Genomic DNA, 13,239 nt, shown 5'->3' with positions numbered 1-13,239 from the left:
CAACATTGCCGATACCTTGTAAGTTGTAACGAGGGGAAGTGTTGGAAGTCCATTGCTTATCCAACTTATATTAGGATTCTATCCTAGTTTTTTATTCCAATTCTAGTCGAGATAATTTATCTTTTAGTGCTACTCTACTTTAAGTTAGATTGAGCTTTAGTCTTAGTATATTTAAGTTTATTTTTTAGTTGGAGTGGAATAATGATGTTTTTATATTGCAGTAGAAGAGAGTTATGTGAAGAGTTAGTAGAGAATTTTTTTATGTGTATAAAGCCTCTTTCATGAGGCATTCTATAAGAGGGAGTCTAACTCATTATTTCGGCTTTTATTTTTCTAAATATATTTATTTCTCTTTCAATTTTTTTCCACTTATTTTTTTTCTCAAAATTCTCTGTATTTTTTTTTTTTTTTTGCATTTGGTCTTTATTCTGGATTTTAGGTTAGTGTGCCGTCATACGGGTATACTAAGAGCCACGGCAGGGGCATCTGGACAAACCCGCTATATAAGAACGCTGTATGGCCTCCTTGTGAAGCAATCCGTGTTGTTTCTCCTTTGTGTGCCCCATTAAAACAGTACCTCCTTTGTGTGAAGGAATGGGAGAGTCCTTCCTCGAGGAAAACAAGCCTGGCCTCGCCATGATGTTGGCGCAGTGCATCTACGCCGTCATGGCTCTCTCAGCCAAGGCTGCCTTCACCGAGGGCATGAACCCCATGGTCTTTGTTGTCTATAGGCAGGCCATGGCCACTCTCGTCGTGGCACCCACAACCATTCTAGCAAGACGGTACTCTCTCTCTCTCTCTCTCTCTCTCTCTCTCTCTCTCTCTTTCTCTCTCACTATTTTTCACCTATGGTTGTCCAGGGGGAATTTGAGTCAGATGAGCTTGGGCTTTAGAGCCTTTTGTTTGGTGTTTGTTGCTTCTCTTGTTGGGTAAGTGCTTAGTTTTCTGTTCGTCGATCTCCTCGTCAAAGGTACTTGAGATTAGCTGTTTATGTTTTCCTTGCGTTTTTTTCTTGAACAGTGCCACCCTCAACCAGTACTGCTATTATCAAGGGCTGAAGTTGGCATCTTCATCAATAGCCACGGCTATGACCAATCTAAACCCCGCACTTACGTTTGTGATGGCAGCCTCTATTGGGTAAGCCCTCCAATCTCTCACAATGCCTACTCCCTAAATTAACAATCTCTTCAGTAATCAGTGGTTTACCAAGAAAATAAAGAATAGATTAGGTTCCATTGCAGGCACCGATATGGCACCATAACATGGCCTTTAGTAATCAGTGGTTTGCCAAGAAAATAAAGAATAGATTAGGTTCCATTGCAGGCATCGATGGCACCATAACATGGCCTTTATGGACTTAGGCATGAGATGGATTTCGATTGCATGCATGGAATTTTTAACAAAACTTCAGCCCCTAATCGATATAGATTTCAATTTTCTTAATGATGCAACCTTTTTTTTGTTGTTGTTGATACGAAACCATGTTTCGTTCATCATGCAAAGGTTCTAGAACCTCAGGAGTGTTCCATGGCATTCTTGAATTAGTTTATGCATTTTCTAAATTAGTCAGCAGCTTGACTGGTCTATTTATTGGCGTCACATAAGTCGCTTGCACGATTTAATATGACGATCTTTATACAGTGCCAAGTGGATCCTACTAGGATGATATTGGTGGCAAACTGATCGACAAACAAAGGCTAACTTTCCATCGAGTGATGGCAACTAGTAGCCATCGTTGATCCACCTTGGGCTTGCAATGAGTGGACTAGGTCATGGCCAGCCTAACATGGGTCAATGAACTAGTTTATAAGTTTTTGCACGTCAGCAATGTTTGATAATGGGCACGCCCAATTAAGTCCCTGCTGTTGCCTAATTAGCATGTACTATTTCAGAATTTTGCAATGGGGGGTCAAAATGGCTGAGCTTTCCTTAGGATAACAAGGGCACTGATTTAATGTCTTCCCACCAGCTAAGCACCACTTGAATGGCCGGTGTTCGTCCCCTTGGGACCTAAATAATACAGTTAACAGCTTGGCACCGGCATGAAGCATGGCTGTCTTAAATTCTTTAAATCCCGCCAGCATCCTCGCCGTACCATCCCGTCCCATCTTTACAAGGAAAAGGGAGTTTTGAGATAGGAAAAAGGAAGAAAGAGAAAAAAAATCAAGGAAGGAAAGGAGAAGAAAAAGAAAAGAGAAGTGAGAAAAAAAAAAAGGACAGAAGGAAAAAAATAGGGGGAAAAAACAAAGAAGACAAAAGAAAAGAAACTAGCAGGGGAGAGATGGAGGGGACGTAGGCAGGGGATTTAAAACCTTACATCTGACGTAAGAAATAGTATTAGCATCCTGAATCATAAACATCTCATGACGCTTAACATTTTAATAGGTTAACCAGCTCGTAATGGAGATGAGAAATATCTAGCATCACCCTTAATCTTCTTATCACAAATAGATTAATCTTTAGATTTTCCAAAGCTGATATGCAAGCTTATACTGTTGTATATCATAAACATGCAACCCACTACAATAGTTCATTAATCCGAATGTTCCTTGCTCCTTCAGTTCTCCTTGATGTCCTGTACACATTAGATCATGAAGTTACTATGGAAGTTTAACATCGTTAACAAAATGCACTGTTTTTCATATGATTGACAGTTTAGAGAAGGTAAAATTACGGAGCTTTAGAAGCATGGCCAAGGTACTTGGGACTGTTATCTGCGTTGGAGGAGCGATGTCCATGGCATTTTTCAAAGGTCCAAGGCTTCTGAATGTTGGATATCAGAATTCTGGTCAAACATGGGTGATTGGCGGCCTCCTTCTCATCGGAAGCAGTTTTTGCTGGTCATTTTGGCTTATCTTGCAGGTAATAAAGCTCCCTGAAAGAACATTATTACTTCTTAAAATGTAAGAGATCCTGATCTTTCATGGCTTTGCTCACAGGTGCCAATTTGTAAGTCATATCTTGACCCATTATCACTATCAGCTTGGATGTGCCTTTTATCGACCTTCCAATCAGCTATTCTCACATTTTACTTGGAACCAAACCTGAGTGCTTGGAAGATTCGTTCAATCTTCGAGCTTTTGTGTTGTTTATTTGCAGTAAGTTATTAACCATACACTGTTTCCAGTTTTTTATATTTACTGATTCATCAACTAAACATTCTAAAACCCACACAGGGAATTTTTGGATCGGGTGTCACCTTTTATCTCCAATCTTGGTGCATATCAGTAAGGGGGCCTCTCTATTCTGCAATGTTTAATCCACTCTGCGCCATCATTACTTCCATTTTGGCTTTCATAATCCTTAACGAGAGACTCCATATTGGAAGGTATATTTACCTTGCCTCACAAAAACATTGATAAGTCTTTAATGATTTATTAGAAATGTCTTTATTGGTTCAAGATTTGAAAATAACTTTATATATTAGCCACAGCTTGTCTAGAGCTAAGTCATTCCATTATTCTGTTTATAGTTAACAAACAGTACAAAGAAGAGTAACACAAGCTAGCAGATGAATCTAGTAGTTTATATCACTTTAAACTTGTTAATGAACTGTTCATCCACTAAAATCAGCTACATGTAGTTTTTCACCCAAATCAAATTAATTTGTTAAAAAAAGCAATGATTGTACCACAACAACCAAAGTAAAATAGAGAGAGTATGATTGCATCAACGCAAAACATGTAATGAGGGCATATGCCGTTTTACATACAGCAATGCAACTCATTTCCCTGCAACCAAACACATCATCTATCCATACCAAAGAAACACATTATCTACCAATGCAATGACAAAAGACTAAAACTTTATCTCTTGAGACAAAGCAAAATATCTTGAGGGTTTTCTGCATTTTTTTTGATGAAGAGAGCGTATTCCATTAAAATGTCGATATGTTCCCTGATTTCTGTAAAAGAAAAAAAATTACAGAAGATGATGCAAAAAACATGCTGTTTAGCAAGATAAAAGTAGTTAGTTTAACACCAAATTGTGGTTGCCTGATGTGAACTTTTCATTTGTAGCAGATTAACTAAAACATTAATCCATATATTCTAGCAACATAATTACTTGCTGACTAACAATATATGAACTTTTTTCAGCTTGATAGGTGCTGTTGCAGTTGTGGGTGGCTTGTATATAGTGTTATGGGGTAAAGCCAAGGATTTCGACACCAAGCGCAAGCCAGATATCAAAGATGATTCTTCAAAGATAACAATATCTACTGATGCACGATACAACAATTATGAAGTAGATGTCAAAGAACCTCTATTGGGTGAAAAACCAGATGATCTGGAAAGTCAGACTGAAAAGTGAGTCAGTTCGTTGTCATTAATGTCTGCCTATACAGGGATCGTACATCTTACAGTATGTGCCTACACAGGGATCGTACATCCATGTTCTCTTTTTTTGCCTTCAAGGAAGAAAATACTTGTGCTCGAAGCTGATTGCATACTTGCATGGAACATACAGGTTCCCCCCCCCCCCCCCCCCAACCCCAATCATCCCCCCCCCCCCCCCTCTCTCTCTCTCTCTCTCTCTCTCTCTCACACACATTTTTAAGGGCCTATGGACCAATACAACATATGCCTAGGTCGATAGGTCCATAGGTCAAGACTGACAGATGGACCTAGAACAACAATCCAAGAACAATGCACAAACCACATCAGATGTGTAACCGGCACCACTCACATGCAAAACTGTGCCATCCATGTAGCACAAACAGAAGCTTAGGTGCAGACATTCAAGAAATCCACCATGCCACCTAGTGCAAATACAAACAAGTACCGCCTCAAAAGGAGGTAGGTGTCATACCTACAAATTGCATGCTACATTTGTTTTACGCTGGTAATTACTGTAGCATAAGAAGAAGATCCATAATTGAAATCTCTAACCACTAAAATTTCCTCCAAAAACCATGTCAAGTTGGTCAAATTAAGATTTAAACCATTCAGCGCACAGATTTTGAAATGCTCCGCCCCCATATGGGCTAGATCTTCACAATCTGTTCCAAAACGTTCTCAGATGAGAGTCTATATGGTTCAATTGAATCAAAGTAGCTTGGGAACTAGCCATGAATCTGATTCAAACAAAAGATTTTAGTCTTGGAGTAAATGAAAAGAGACTGAAAATCATCTTTCTAAGAAAGTTGAAGGGTCATAGGTCAAGACTGTTAGATGGACCTAGAATGACAATCCAATAACAATGCACCGACCACATCCGATGCGTAACCGGCACCACTCACATGCAAAACTGTGCCATCCATGTAGCACAAACAAAAGCTTAGGTGCAGACATTCAAAATATCCACCATGCCACCTAGTGCAAATACATACAAGTACTGCCTCAAAAGGAGGTAGGTGCCATACCTACAAATTGTATGCTACATTTGTTTTATGCTGGTAATTATTGTAGCATAGGAATAAGATCCATACTTGAAATCTCTAACCACTAAAATTTCCTCTAAAAACCATGTCAAGTTGGCCAAATTAAGATTTAAACCATTCAGCTCACAGATTTGAAATGCTCCGCCCACCTATGGGCTAGATCTTCACAATCTGTTCCAAAATGTTCTCAGATGAGAGTCCATATGGTTCAATTGAATCAAAGTAGCTAGGGAACTAGCCATGAATGTGATTCAAACAAAAGATTTTAGTCTTGGAGTAAATGAAAAGAGACTGAAAATCATCTTTCTAAGAAAGTCGATGGGTCCATAGGTCAAGACTGTCAGATGGACCTAGAACAACAATCCAATAACAATGCACCGACCCCATCAGATGCGTAACCGGCACCACTCACAAGCAAAACTGTGCCATCCATGTAGCACAAACAGAAGCTTAGGTGCAGACATTCAAAAAATCCACCATGCCACCTAGTGCAAATACAAACAAGTACTGCCTCAAAAGGAGGTAGGTGCCATACCTACAGATTGTATGCTACATTTGTTTTATGCTGGTAATTACTGTAGCGTAAGAAGAAGATCCATACTTGAAATCTCTAACCACTAAAACTTCCTCCAAAAACCATGTCAAGTTGGCCAAATTAAGATTTAAACCATTCAGCTCACAGATTTTGAAATGCTCCGCCCCCATATGGGCTAGATCTTCACAATCTGTTTCAAAATGTTCTCAGATGAGAGTCTATATGGTTCAATTGAATCAAAGTAGCTAGGGAACTAGCCATGAATGTGATTCAAACAAAAGAAAAGAGACTGAAAATCATCTTTCTAAGAAAGTAGATTTTACCTCCTTTATGCATTTATGGAATGCAAAACTGTTCCAAGGATCTGAAACATTAATATGAGACTTTGGAATGTCTAAGATTGTGCTGATAAGCTTTCTGGCATGCTCATTCCGATGGATGTAAAAGAAGAGCCATTTGTATCAACAGAATTCTAGTGCTTACAAAACTTGGTATGAATATTCTGTTGGTGGTATAATTTATTATGTAGAGGTGACAGTCTTGTAAGTAAGGACCACCGAACCGGTGTTGGTACGGTTCGGTACTGAACCGAAACCGGTATGGCTAGGGCGTGCCGGTTTCATACTAGCACGCCCTTTGTTTTTTGCTTTTCAAGAATATTTAATTGGTAATCACTCTTTTTGAAGTTTTTCAATGATTTTAAGTCTAATTTGATATTTTTTTTTGTGTTTTCTTGATATTTTTTGATGTTTCTATGATCCCAGTTTAACCTAATGATGCATTTTATTATTTTAAAATTATATAAATCATAGAATAATTAGTGAGATGTTGCATGCTACAAGTAACAACAAAATATCCTCAATTCAAGTAGTGACGTGAAAAATATAAAATAATACAATAAGTTATATACATTTAAAGTACAACATACATACCGATATCTAAAATCGGGTCGACTAGCAATAGCTCTCTTAGATATCTAGATCATAAGCATAGTCAGTGTTACGCCCCAAATTCGGCCCGTGACACAGGCCGTGTTTTTGCAAACTTATGCGTACAATAACATGAAGCAACTTCAAAATTTTATATCAAAAGTAAACAATTTTATTCATGAATGTCATAAAATGTTTCATCAATAGGGATTGATACAGAGCTTCTAAAAATTTTAACATTTCATATTCAATTATCCCCATAACCCTGAAGTATGTCAAGCTTCTTGCTCTTAGCAACCCTATTTATCTATAAGAAGATAAATGAAGTGGTGCGACCTATATGGCTCAGTAAGTAACCATGCACAATCTTACCGGATCAAGCATATGTACTTCATGCCAATGCATTAATTTGAGAAATTAGCAGTTATAACAAAGTAGGCATTTCATATAGCATATATTCAAATCGATCATAAAGCAATGGATGCCCTATCATACAAGTTCATAAAGATGAATATGCATCATAAAACATTGCCATTATTCCATGCTTTGAAATCCGTACTCTTAGATGGTAGTGCAACTATGGCTGCTCTTATTCCCATGGCAAGGCCTTTACCAACTACTATTATCCGTTGGTAGGATCGTATGCTGAGTTACTATTATCCACTGGCGGGGGTCATATGCCGAGTTACTATTACCCACTGGCGGAGGTCTTACATAGCAATCCGATAGTTCTTAAAATGTTTTTCATAAATCTTACTTCATAAGTACATTGAAAGATGAATAATGGAATCATAATGTGTAAAATCCATGATCATGTTGTACACTTCATTTTCCATGCAATTTTCTATATCATCATAAATCATGTGTACACTATAAAGTAATCATGATGGATGCCATTCAGCCAAAATCATGCAACACTTGCTACATATGCTTGATCCTAATTTTTGAGAAGCATAATTAGGAATATACAATTTCATATTCAAATAGTTTCATATATTTCAAAACAATAAGATTATGTCAGGGTCACTTACCTCAATTCGGTTACAAAATCCTAGATTTAGATGACAATTCTCCAACACCTAGCAATATCATAAACAATCAAATTATTAATATTTGCTCCTTCCATTTCTTATTTATTTATTTAACCTTTATTCTACCTCTTCTACTACTTTTCTACTTTTAATTATTATATTTTATTTCTATATATTCACACTCTACTCTTAATTAAAATCCTTTACAGCCCACCTAAAGGACTCAATTTCTGGTTCAAGCCCATGGCCTAATTCAGTCACTGGGCTCATTTTATTCAGGCCCATGGCCTGATTCAGTTACTGGGCTCATTTTTTTATTCATGCCCATGGCCTAATTCAGTTACTGGGCTCATTTTTATTCAGGCCCATGGTCTGATTTAATTTTGGTTCAGGCCCAATAACTTAAACAATTGATTTATAACCAGGCCCATGGTTCCATGGTCTAGTGATTAAGACCTTAGACTCTAAATCCAGTAACCCAAGTTCAATTTCAGTGGACCCTTATTATCATAGCCCACAAAGCCCACAATATTCACAAGCCCATAAGACTTCCTTCAAAACTGATTGCCTGGCCCATGAAACTTCCTCTTCTTCATCCAAACCCGACCGCTTGGCCCTTTTGTTCCTCCTTCCCTTCATCCCTAATCTCCCCAAACCCCACCCGAGGTGGTGGCTGCCCACCTGGCCATGGAGGCACGACTAGCCCACCACCAGCATGATCATCCTCCTCTTTGACCATGAGAGCTGGCTGGTGGGCTCTTCCCATGAATTGGAAGATAGGATCTAGGGTTAGGGTTTGAAGAGGAGATCGAGAGGAAGGGATGACCGAGAGGGGAAGGAAGATCTCTGGTCATCCGATCTAGAGGCCACCGTCACCAGCCTCTCTTCTCTCCGACAACCCCAGGAGAAAGCAAACCGGTTCCATCCCATGTGAACCGGATTTGCTTGGGCAGACGACTCCTCCCATGGATCGGGAGGTAGGGCCTATGATTTAAGGTTTGCTTGAAAGGGAAAAACATGATCGGGTGGAAGGAGATCCACGGCATGGACCGGCTATGATCATTGCCCGATCGAGTTGGTGTCGTGATCAAGAGCCCACCACAGGTTAGATCCTCCCCCTTCCCTCCTCTTCATCTTCTTCCTCCTCTTCTCTTTTGTTTTATTTCCTTCTTTCTCTGTTTTTTTAATCTCATAGCTAAACTAGATCTAAGCTAAATAGAGTGTAAATCATGAAGAGAGCAAGGGATCAAGGGTTTACCTAGCTCCAAGGAGGAGCCAAGAAGCCTCTTCCAGCAGCTTGGTCACTTCCTCTGGCTGCTCGGGGCCTCCTACTCTGACAGCTCGGCGGCGGATCCGAATGGTCTGCTGCCGCTAAGAGAAAAGAAGAGAGGAAGGCGGTAAGGGTGGAAGTGCCTCTGAGGGATCTTCTAAGGCTTTTATAGCCTTCTTTGGGGGAAAAGGAAGTGGAGGAATTGGGCGTAACTGCGGTTGTTAGGTGGTTATAACCGCCTAAACAGCTGGCGGTCGCCGCTCCTTCCCGAAGATACACGTTTTGGGTCTCTAGATGGGCCACCGACTATGGTCCAGGTCGGCCCATCTGGGCCTAATAGTTACATTCTTTCCTCCTTAAAAAAGAATTTCATCCTCAAAATTTACATACTTGAGTTTGCAAAAAGCTGTGGATACCTCGTACGCATTTCGTCTCCAAGTTTTCAAATTGCCTCCCTTTCAAAATGGTTATTTCACTAAATTTTCACATAGAAAATGGTACGCCGTCTCAAGACCTGCTCCTTGCGATCAATGATGCGTAGAGGAAACTCTTCACAAGTCAGATCCTTTTCAACCTGTAATGGCTCATACTCTACTACATGACTAGACTTTGTAATGTACTTCTGTAGTAGAGAAATATGGAAGACATTATGTACACTAGATAGCTCTGGTGGCAAAGCTAATCTATATGCAATCTCTCCTACTTTGTTCAGAATCTCAAAGGGGCCAATGTAGCGAGGACTCAGCTTACTGTGTCTTCCAAATCTCATAACACCTTTCGAGGGTGAAACCTTCAAGAAAACAAAGTCATCCTATTGGAATTCCAATTATCTTCTTCTTTTGTCTGCCCAACTATTCTGTCTGTCCTGAGCTGCCTTGAGCCTTTTCCTGATCAGTAAAATCTTCTCTCAGGTAACTTGCACTTAGGACACAACAATTTTTCTCTCCAACATCATCCCAATGTACAGGAGATCTGCACTTTCTTCCTCACAAAGCTTCATAAGGTGCCATCTAGATGCTAGAATGATAGCTGTTATTATAAGCAAATTCTACCAGGGCTATATGAACATCCTAGCAACCTCCTAGATCAACTGTACATGATCTCAACATATCCTCCATGTCTGAATTGTCCGCTTTGACTGGCCATTAGTTTGAGGATGATAAGCAGTACTGAGCCTCAATTCAGTTCCCATAGCATTCTGAAAACTCCTCCAAAATCTATATACAAATCGTGGGTCTCAATCAGATATACTGCTAACCGGTATGCCATGTAGGCGCATGACTTCATCAATATATCTTAGTGCTAGCTTTTCAACAGGAGTGCCAACCCTAAAGGGTAAGAAGTGAGTTGACTTTGTGAGACAATCAACGATCACCCACACTGCATCATTCTTCTTAGCTGTCCTGGGAAGTCCAATAACAAAATCCATAGTGATATGTTCCCACTTCCATTCTGGTATCTCCAGTAGCTCCAACAAACCTGCAGGCCTCTGATGTTTGGCTTTCACCTGCTGGCATACTAGGCACCGAGCCACAAAATTGGCTATTTCTCCTTTCATACCATTCCACCAAAAATGCTTCCTTAGATCTCTATATATTTTTGTGCTACCGGGATGAATAGAGATGCGGGACTAGTGAGCTTCCTCCATAATTTTTCTTTTCAATTCAGCATCATTTGGTACACAATCTGCTACCAAATCGAAGAGTACCATCCTGATAAATTCTGAGCTTGGGTCGTAACCCTCTTTCCACATCCTCTTTTAAGCTGACTTAAGTAGGCATCAGTCTGTTGGACAATCTTGATTCTCTCAAGCAATGTCGGTAGCACCATCAGACTAGCCAGCATACCACCAGCACTCATAGCAGTCACCTTGACTGCATCATATTAAGATCTTTTACAATTTGCTTTTGAATGGTGAGTAAAGCAGTGGTGCCTACCATCCTGGTGAATTCTAAGCTCGGGTCGTAATCCTCTTTCCACATCCTTTTTAAGTTGACCTAAGTAGGCATCAGTCTATTGGGCAGTCTTGAGTCTCTCAAGCAATGTCGGTACCACCATCAGACTAGCCAGCATACCACCAGCACTCATAGCAGTCACCTTGATCTGCATCATATTGAGATCTTTTACAATTTGCTTTTGAGTGGTGAGTAAAGCAGTGGTGCCTACCGTTGACTTTCTACTAAGAGCATCAACCACCACATTAGCCTTTCCTGGATGATATTTTATACTTAGGTCATAATCTTTCAGCAGTTCAAGCCATCTCCTCTGCCTCATATTAAGCTCCTTTTGTGCAAATATGTATTTTAAGCTTTTATGATTAGTGAAGACTTCACATGCCTCTCCATATAGATAGTGCCACCAAATCTTTAGAGCAAATATTACCGTTGTTAATTCCAAATCATGTGTTGGATAGTTTTGCTCATAGGGCTTCAACTGTCTAGAGGCATATGTCACCACCTTGTCATTTTGCATCAATACACAGCCCAACCCTTTCTTGGAGGCATCACTATAAATAGTGAAATTTTCAAAACTAGATGGTAGGGTGGAAATAGGAGCTGATACTAGTCTCCGCTTCAACTTTGGAAACTCTGCTCACATTCCTCACTCTATTCATACTTTGCTCGTTTCTGAGTCAAAAGAGTGGCTATCCAAAAAAATCCTTCCAAAAATCTCCGGTAGTATCCAACCAAACCCAAGAAGCTCCTGATCTCAGTCACATTGGCAGGACGAGGCCAGTTCACCACTGCTTCAATCTTCTTTGGGTCCACTAAGATTCCATCCTTGGAGATCACATGCCCAAGGAAAGCAATGCTATCCAGCCAGAATTCACATTTGCTCAGCTTGGCATTTAACTTCTCCCGTAGATTCTGCAGCACTAACCTCAAATGATTTTCATACTCTTCCTTGCTCTTGGAATAGACCAGTATATCATCAATGAATACAATGACAAACTGATCCAGAAACTGCTTGAAGACTATTCATCAGGTCTATAAAGGCAGCTAGAGTATTGGTTAGTCCGAAAGATATAACCAAAAATTCATAATGACCATATCTGGTCCGAAATACTGTCTTGGGCACACCCTCGGCTTGGATTTTTAGTTGGTGATATCCAGACCGTAAATCTATCATTGAGAAGACTTGTGCACCTTGCAACTGGTCAAACAGATCATCAATTCGAGGCAAGGGATACTTATTCTTCACAGTTACTTTGTTCAGCTCTTTATAGTCAATATACAACCTCATGCTCCCATCCTTTACGAACAAGACAAGAGCTCCCCCGAGAGACACTAGGCCGGATGAATTTCTTCTCTAGGAGTTTCTGTAGTTGAACTTTCAATTTTCTGAGCTCTGCAGGGGCCATCCGGTAAGGAGGCTTGGATATTGATCCAACTCCCGGTACGAGATCAATCTTGAAATCAATCTCCCGATCAGGAGGCAGCCTGAGTAGGTCACCAGGGAAAACATCTGAATATTCTCCCATAATAGGAATATCATCCAACCTTATTTCTGTTTGAATATTTACGACATAGGCTAGATAGGCCTAACACCCTTTTCTTAATGCATTGCGTGCACATAGCAGAAATAATATGTAAAATGGACTTACATTGCATGGGTGCATCGCCTTGATAGAAAAACTCCAGCTCTCCCGGTATCTGGAACACTACTCTCTTTCTGAAACAATCTATATGAGCATGATACTTGGACAGCCAATTCATCCCCAAAATGATGTCAAAATCTTGCATATCTAGCTGTATTAAGTTTGCAACTAACTCCCTTTCTCCTAACTAAATTATGCAGTTCTTGAATATAATGTCAGCAACTACCATTTTCTGAAGGGGTGTAGCATCATATAGTGGCTCTTCTAATTTCTCAGGTATGCAGTGTAAAGATCTAGAGAATTTGGCAGATACAAAAGAATGCATAGAGCCATAATCAAATAGTATAGATGCATTAACTAGATTGATGGGAATAGTATCTGTCACCATACTATCGCTAGCACTGACATCCTGTCGAGTCAATGCGAAGACCCGAGCAGTCCCCTTTTGCCTCTGATCTCCTGATCCAGTAGGTCCAGGGTCATTTCTCTTCTTCTG

The 13,239-nt window shown here is 39.9% G+C and overlaps 2 protein-coding genes across 4 annotated transcripts in view; one reads left to right on the top strand and one right to left on the bottom strand.

Moving 5' to 3' along the window:
- Positions 1 to 551: 551 nt before the first annotated feature.
- Positions 552 to 13,239, bottom strand: part of LOC103698274 (tetraspanin-8-like) — a 31,876-nt gene continuing 19,188 nt past the window's right edge. The window contains exon 3 of one of the 3 annotated variants that reach the window (XM_088716648.2): positions 552 to 2,575. The gene's annotated coding sequence lies outside the window, so the exon portion shown is untranslated. Of the gene's footprint in view, positions 2,576 to 3,495; positions 3,905 to 4,515; positions 6,106 to 13,239 lie in introns of those variants that run through there. The other 2 variants (XM_088716646.2, XM_088716647.2) reach the window with 2 other exon arrangements.
- Positions 595 to 4,437, top strand: LOC103718051 (WAT1-related protein At4g30420-like). The gene is made up of 7 exons (XM_088716645.2): positions 595 to 782; positions 861 to 929; positions 1,021 to 1,137; positions 2,655 to 2,862; positions 2,940 to 3,098; positions 3,177 to 3,328; positions 4,098 to 4,437. The coding sequence occupies exons 1-7, from the start codon at positions 595 to 597 to the stop codon at positions 4,309 to 4,311; spliced, it is 1,107 nt and encodes a 368-aa protein (XP_088572771.2). The 3' UTR covers positions 4,312 to 4,437.

Source organism: Phoenix dactylifera, chromosome 2 (genome assembly GCF_051530095.1).
Source record: "Phoenix dactylifera cultivar Ajwa chromosome 2, Ajwa_hap1_PhDact_Kaust_v1.1, whole genome shotgun sequence".
Lineage (NCBI taxonomy): Eukaryota > Viridiplantae > Streptophyta > Magnoliopsida > Arecales > Arecaceae > Phoenix > Phoenix dactylifera.
The sequence above is the reverse complement of the archived record's forward strand: the minus strand, read 5'-3'. Positions and strand labels throughout refer to the sequence as shown.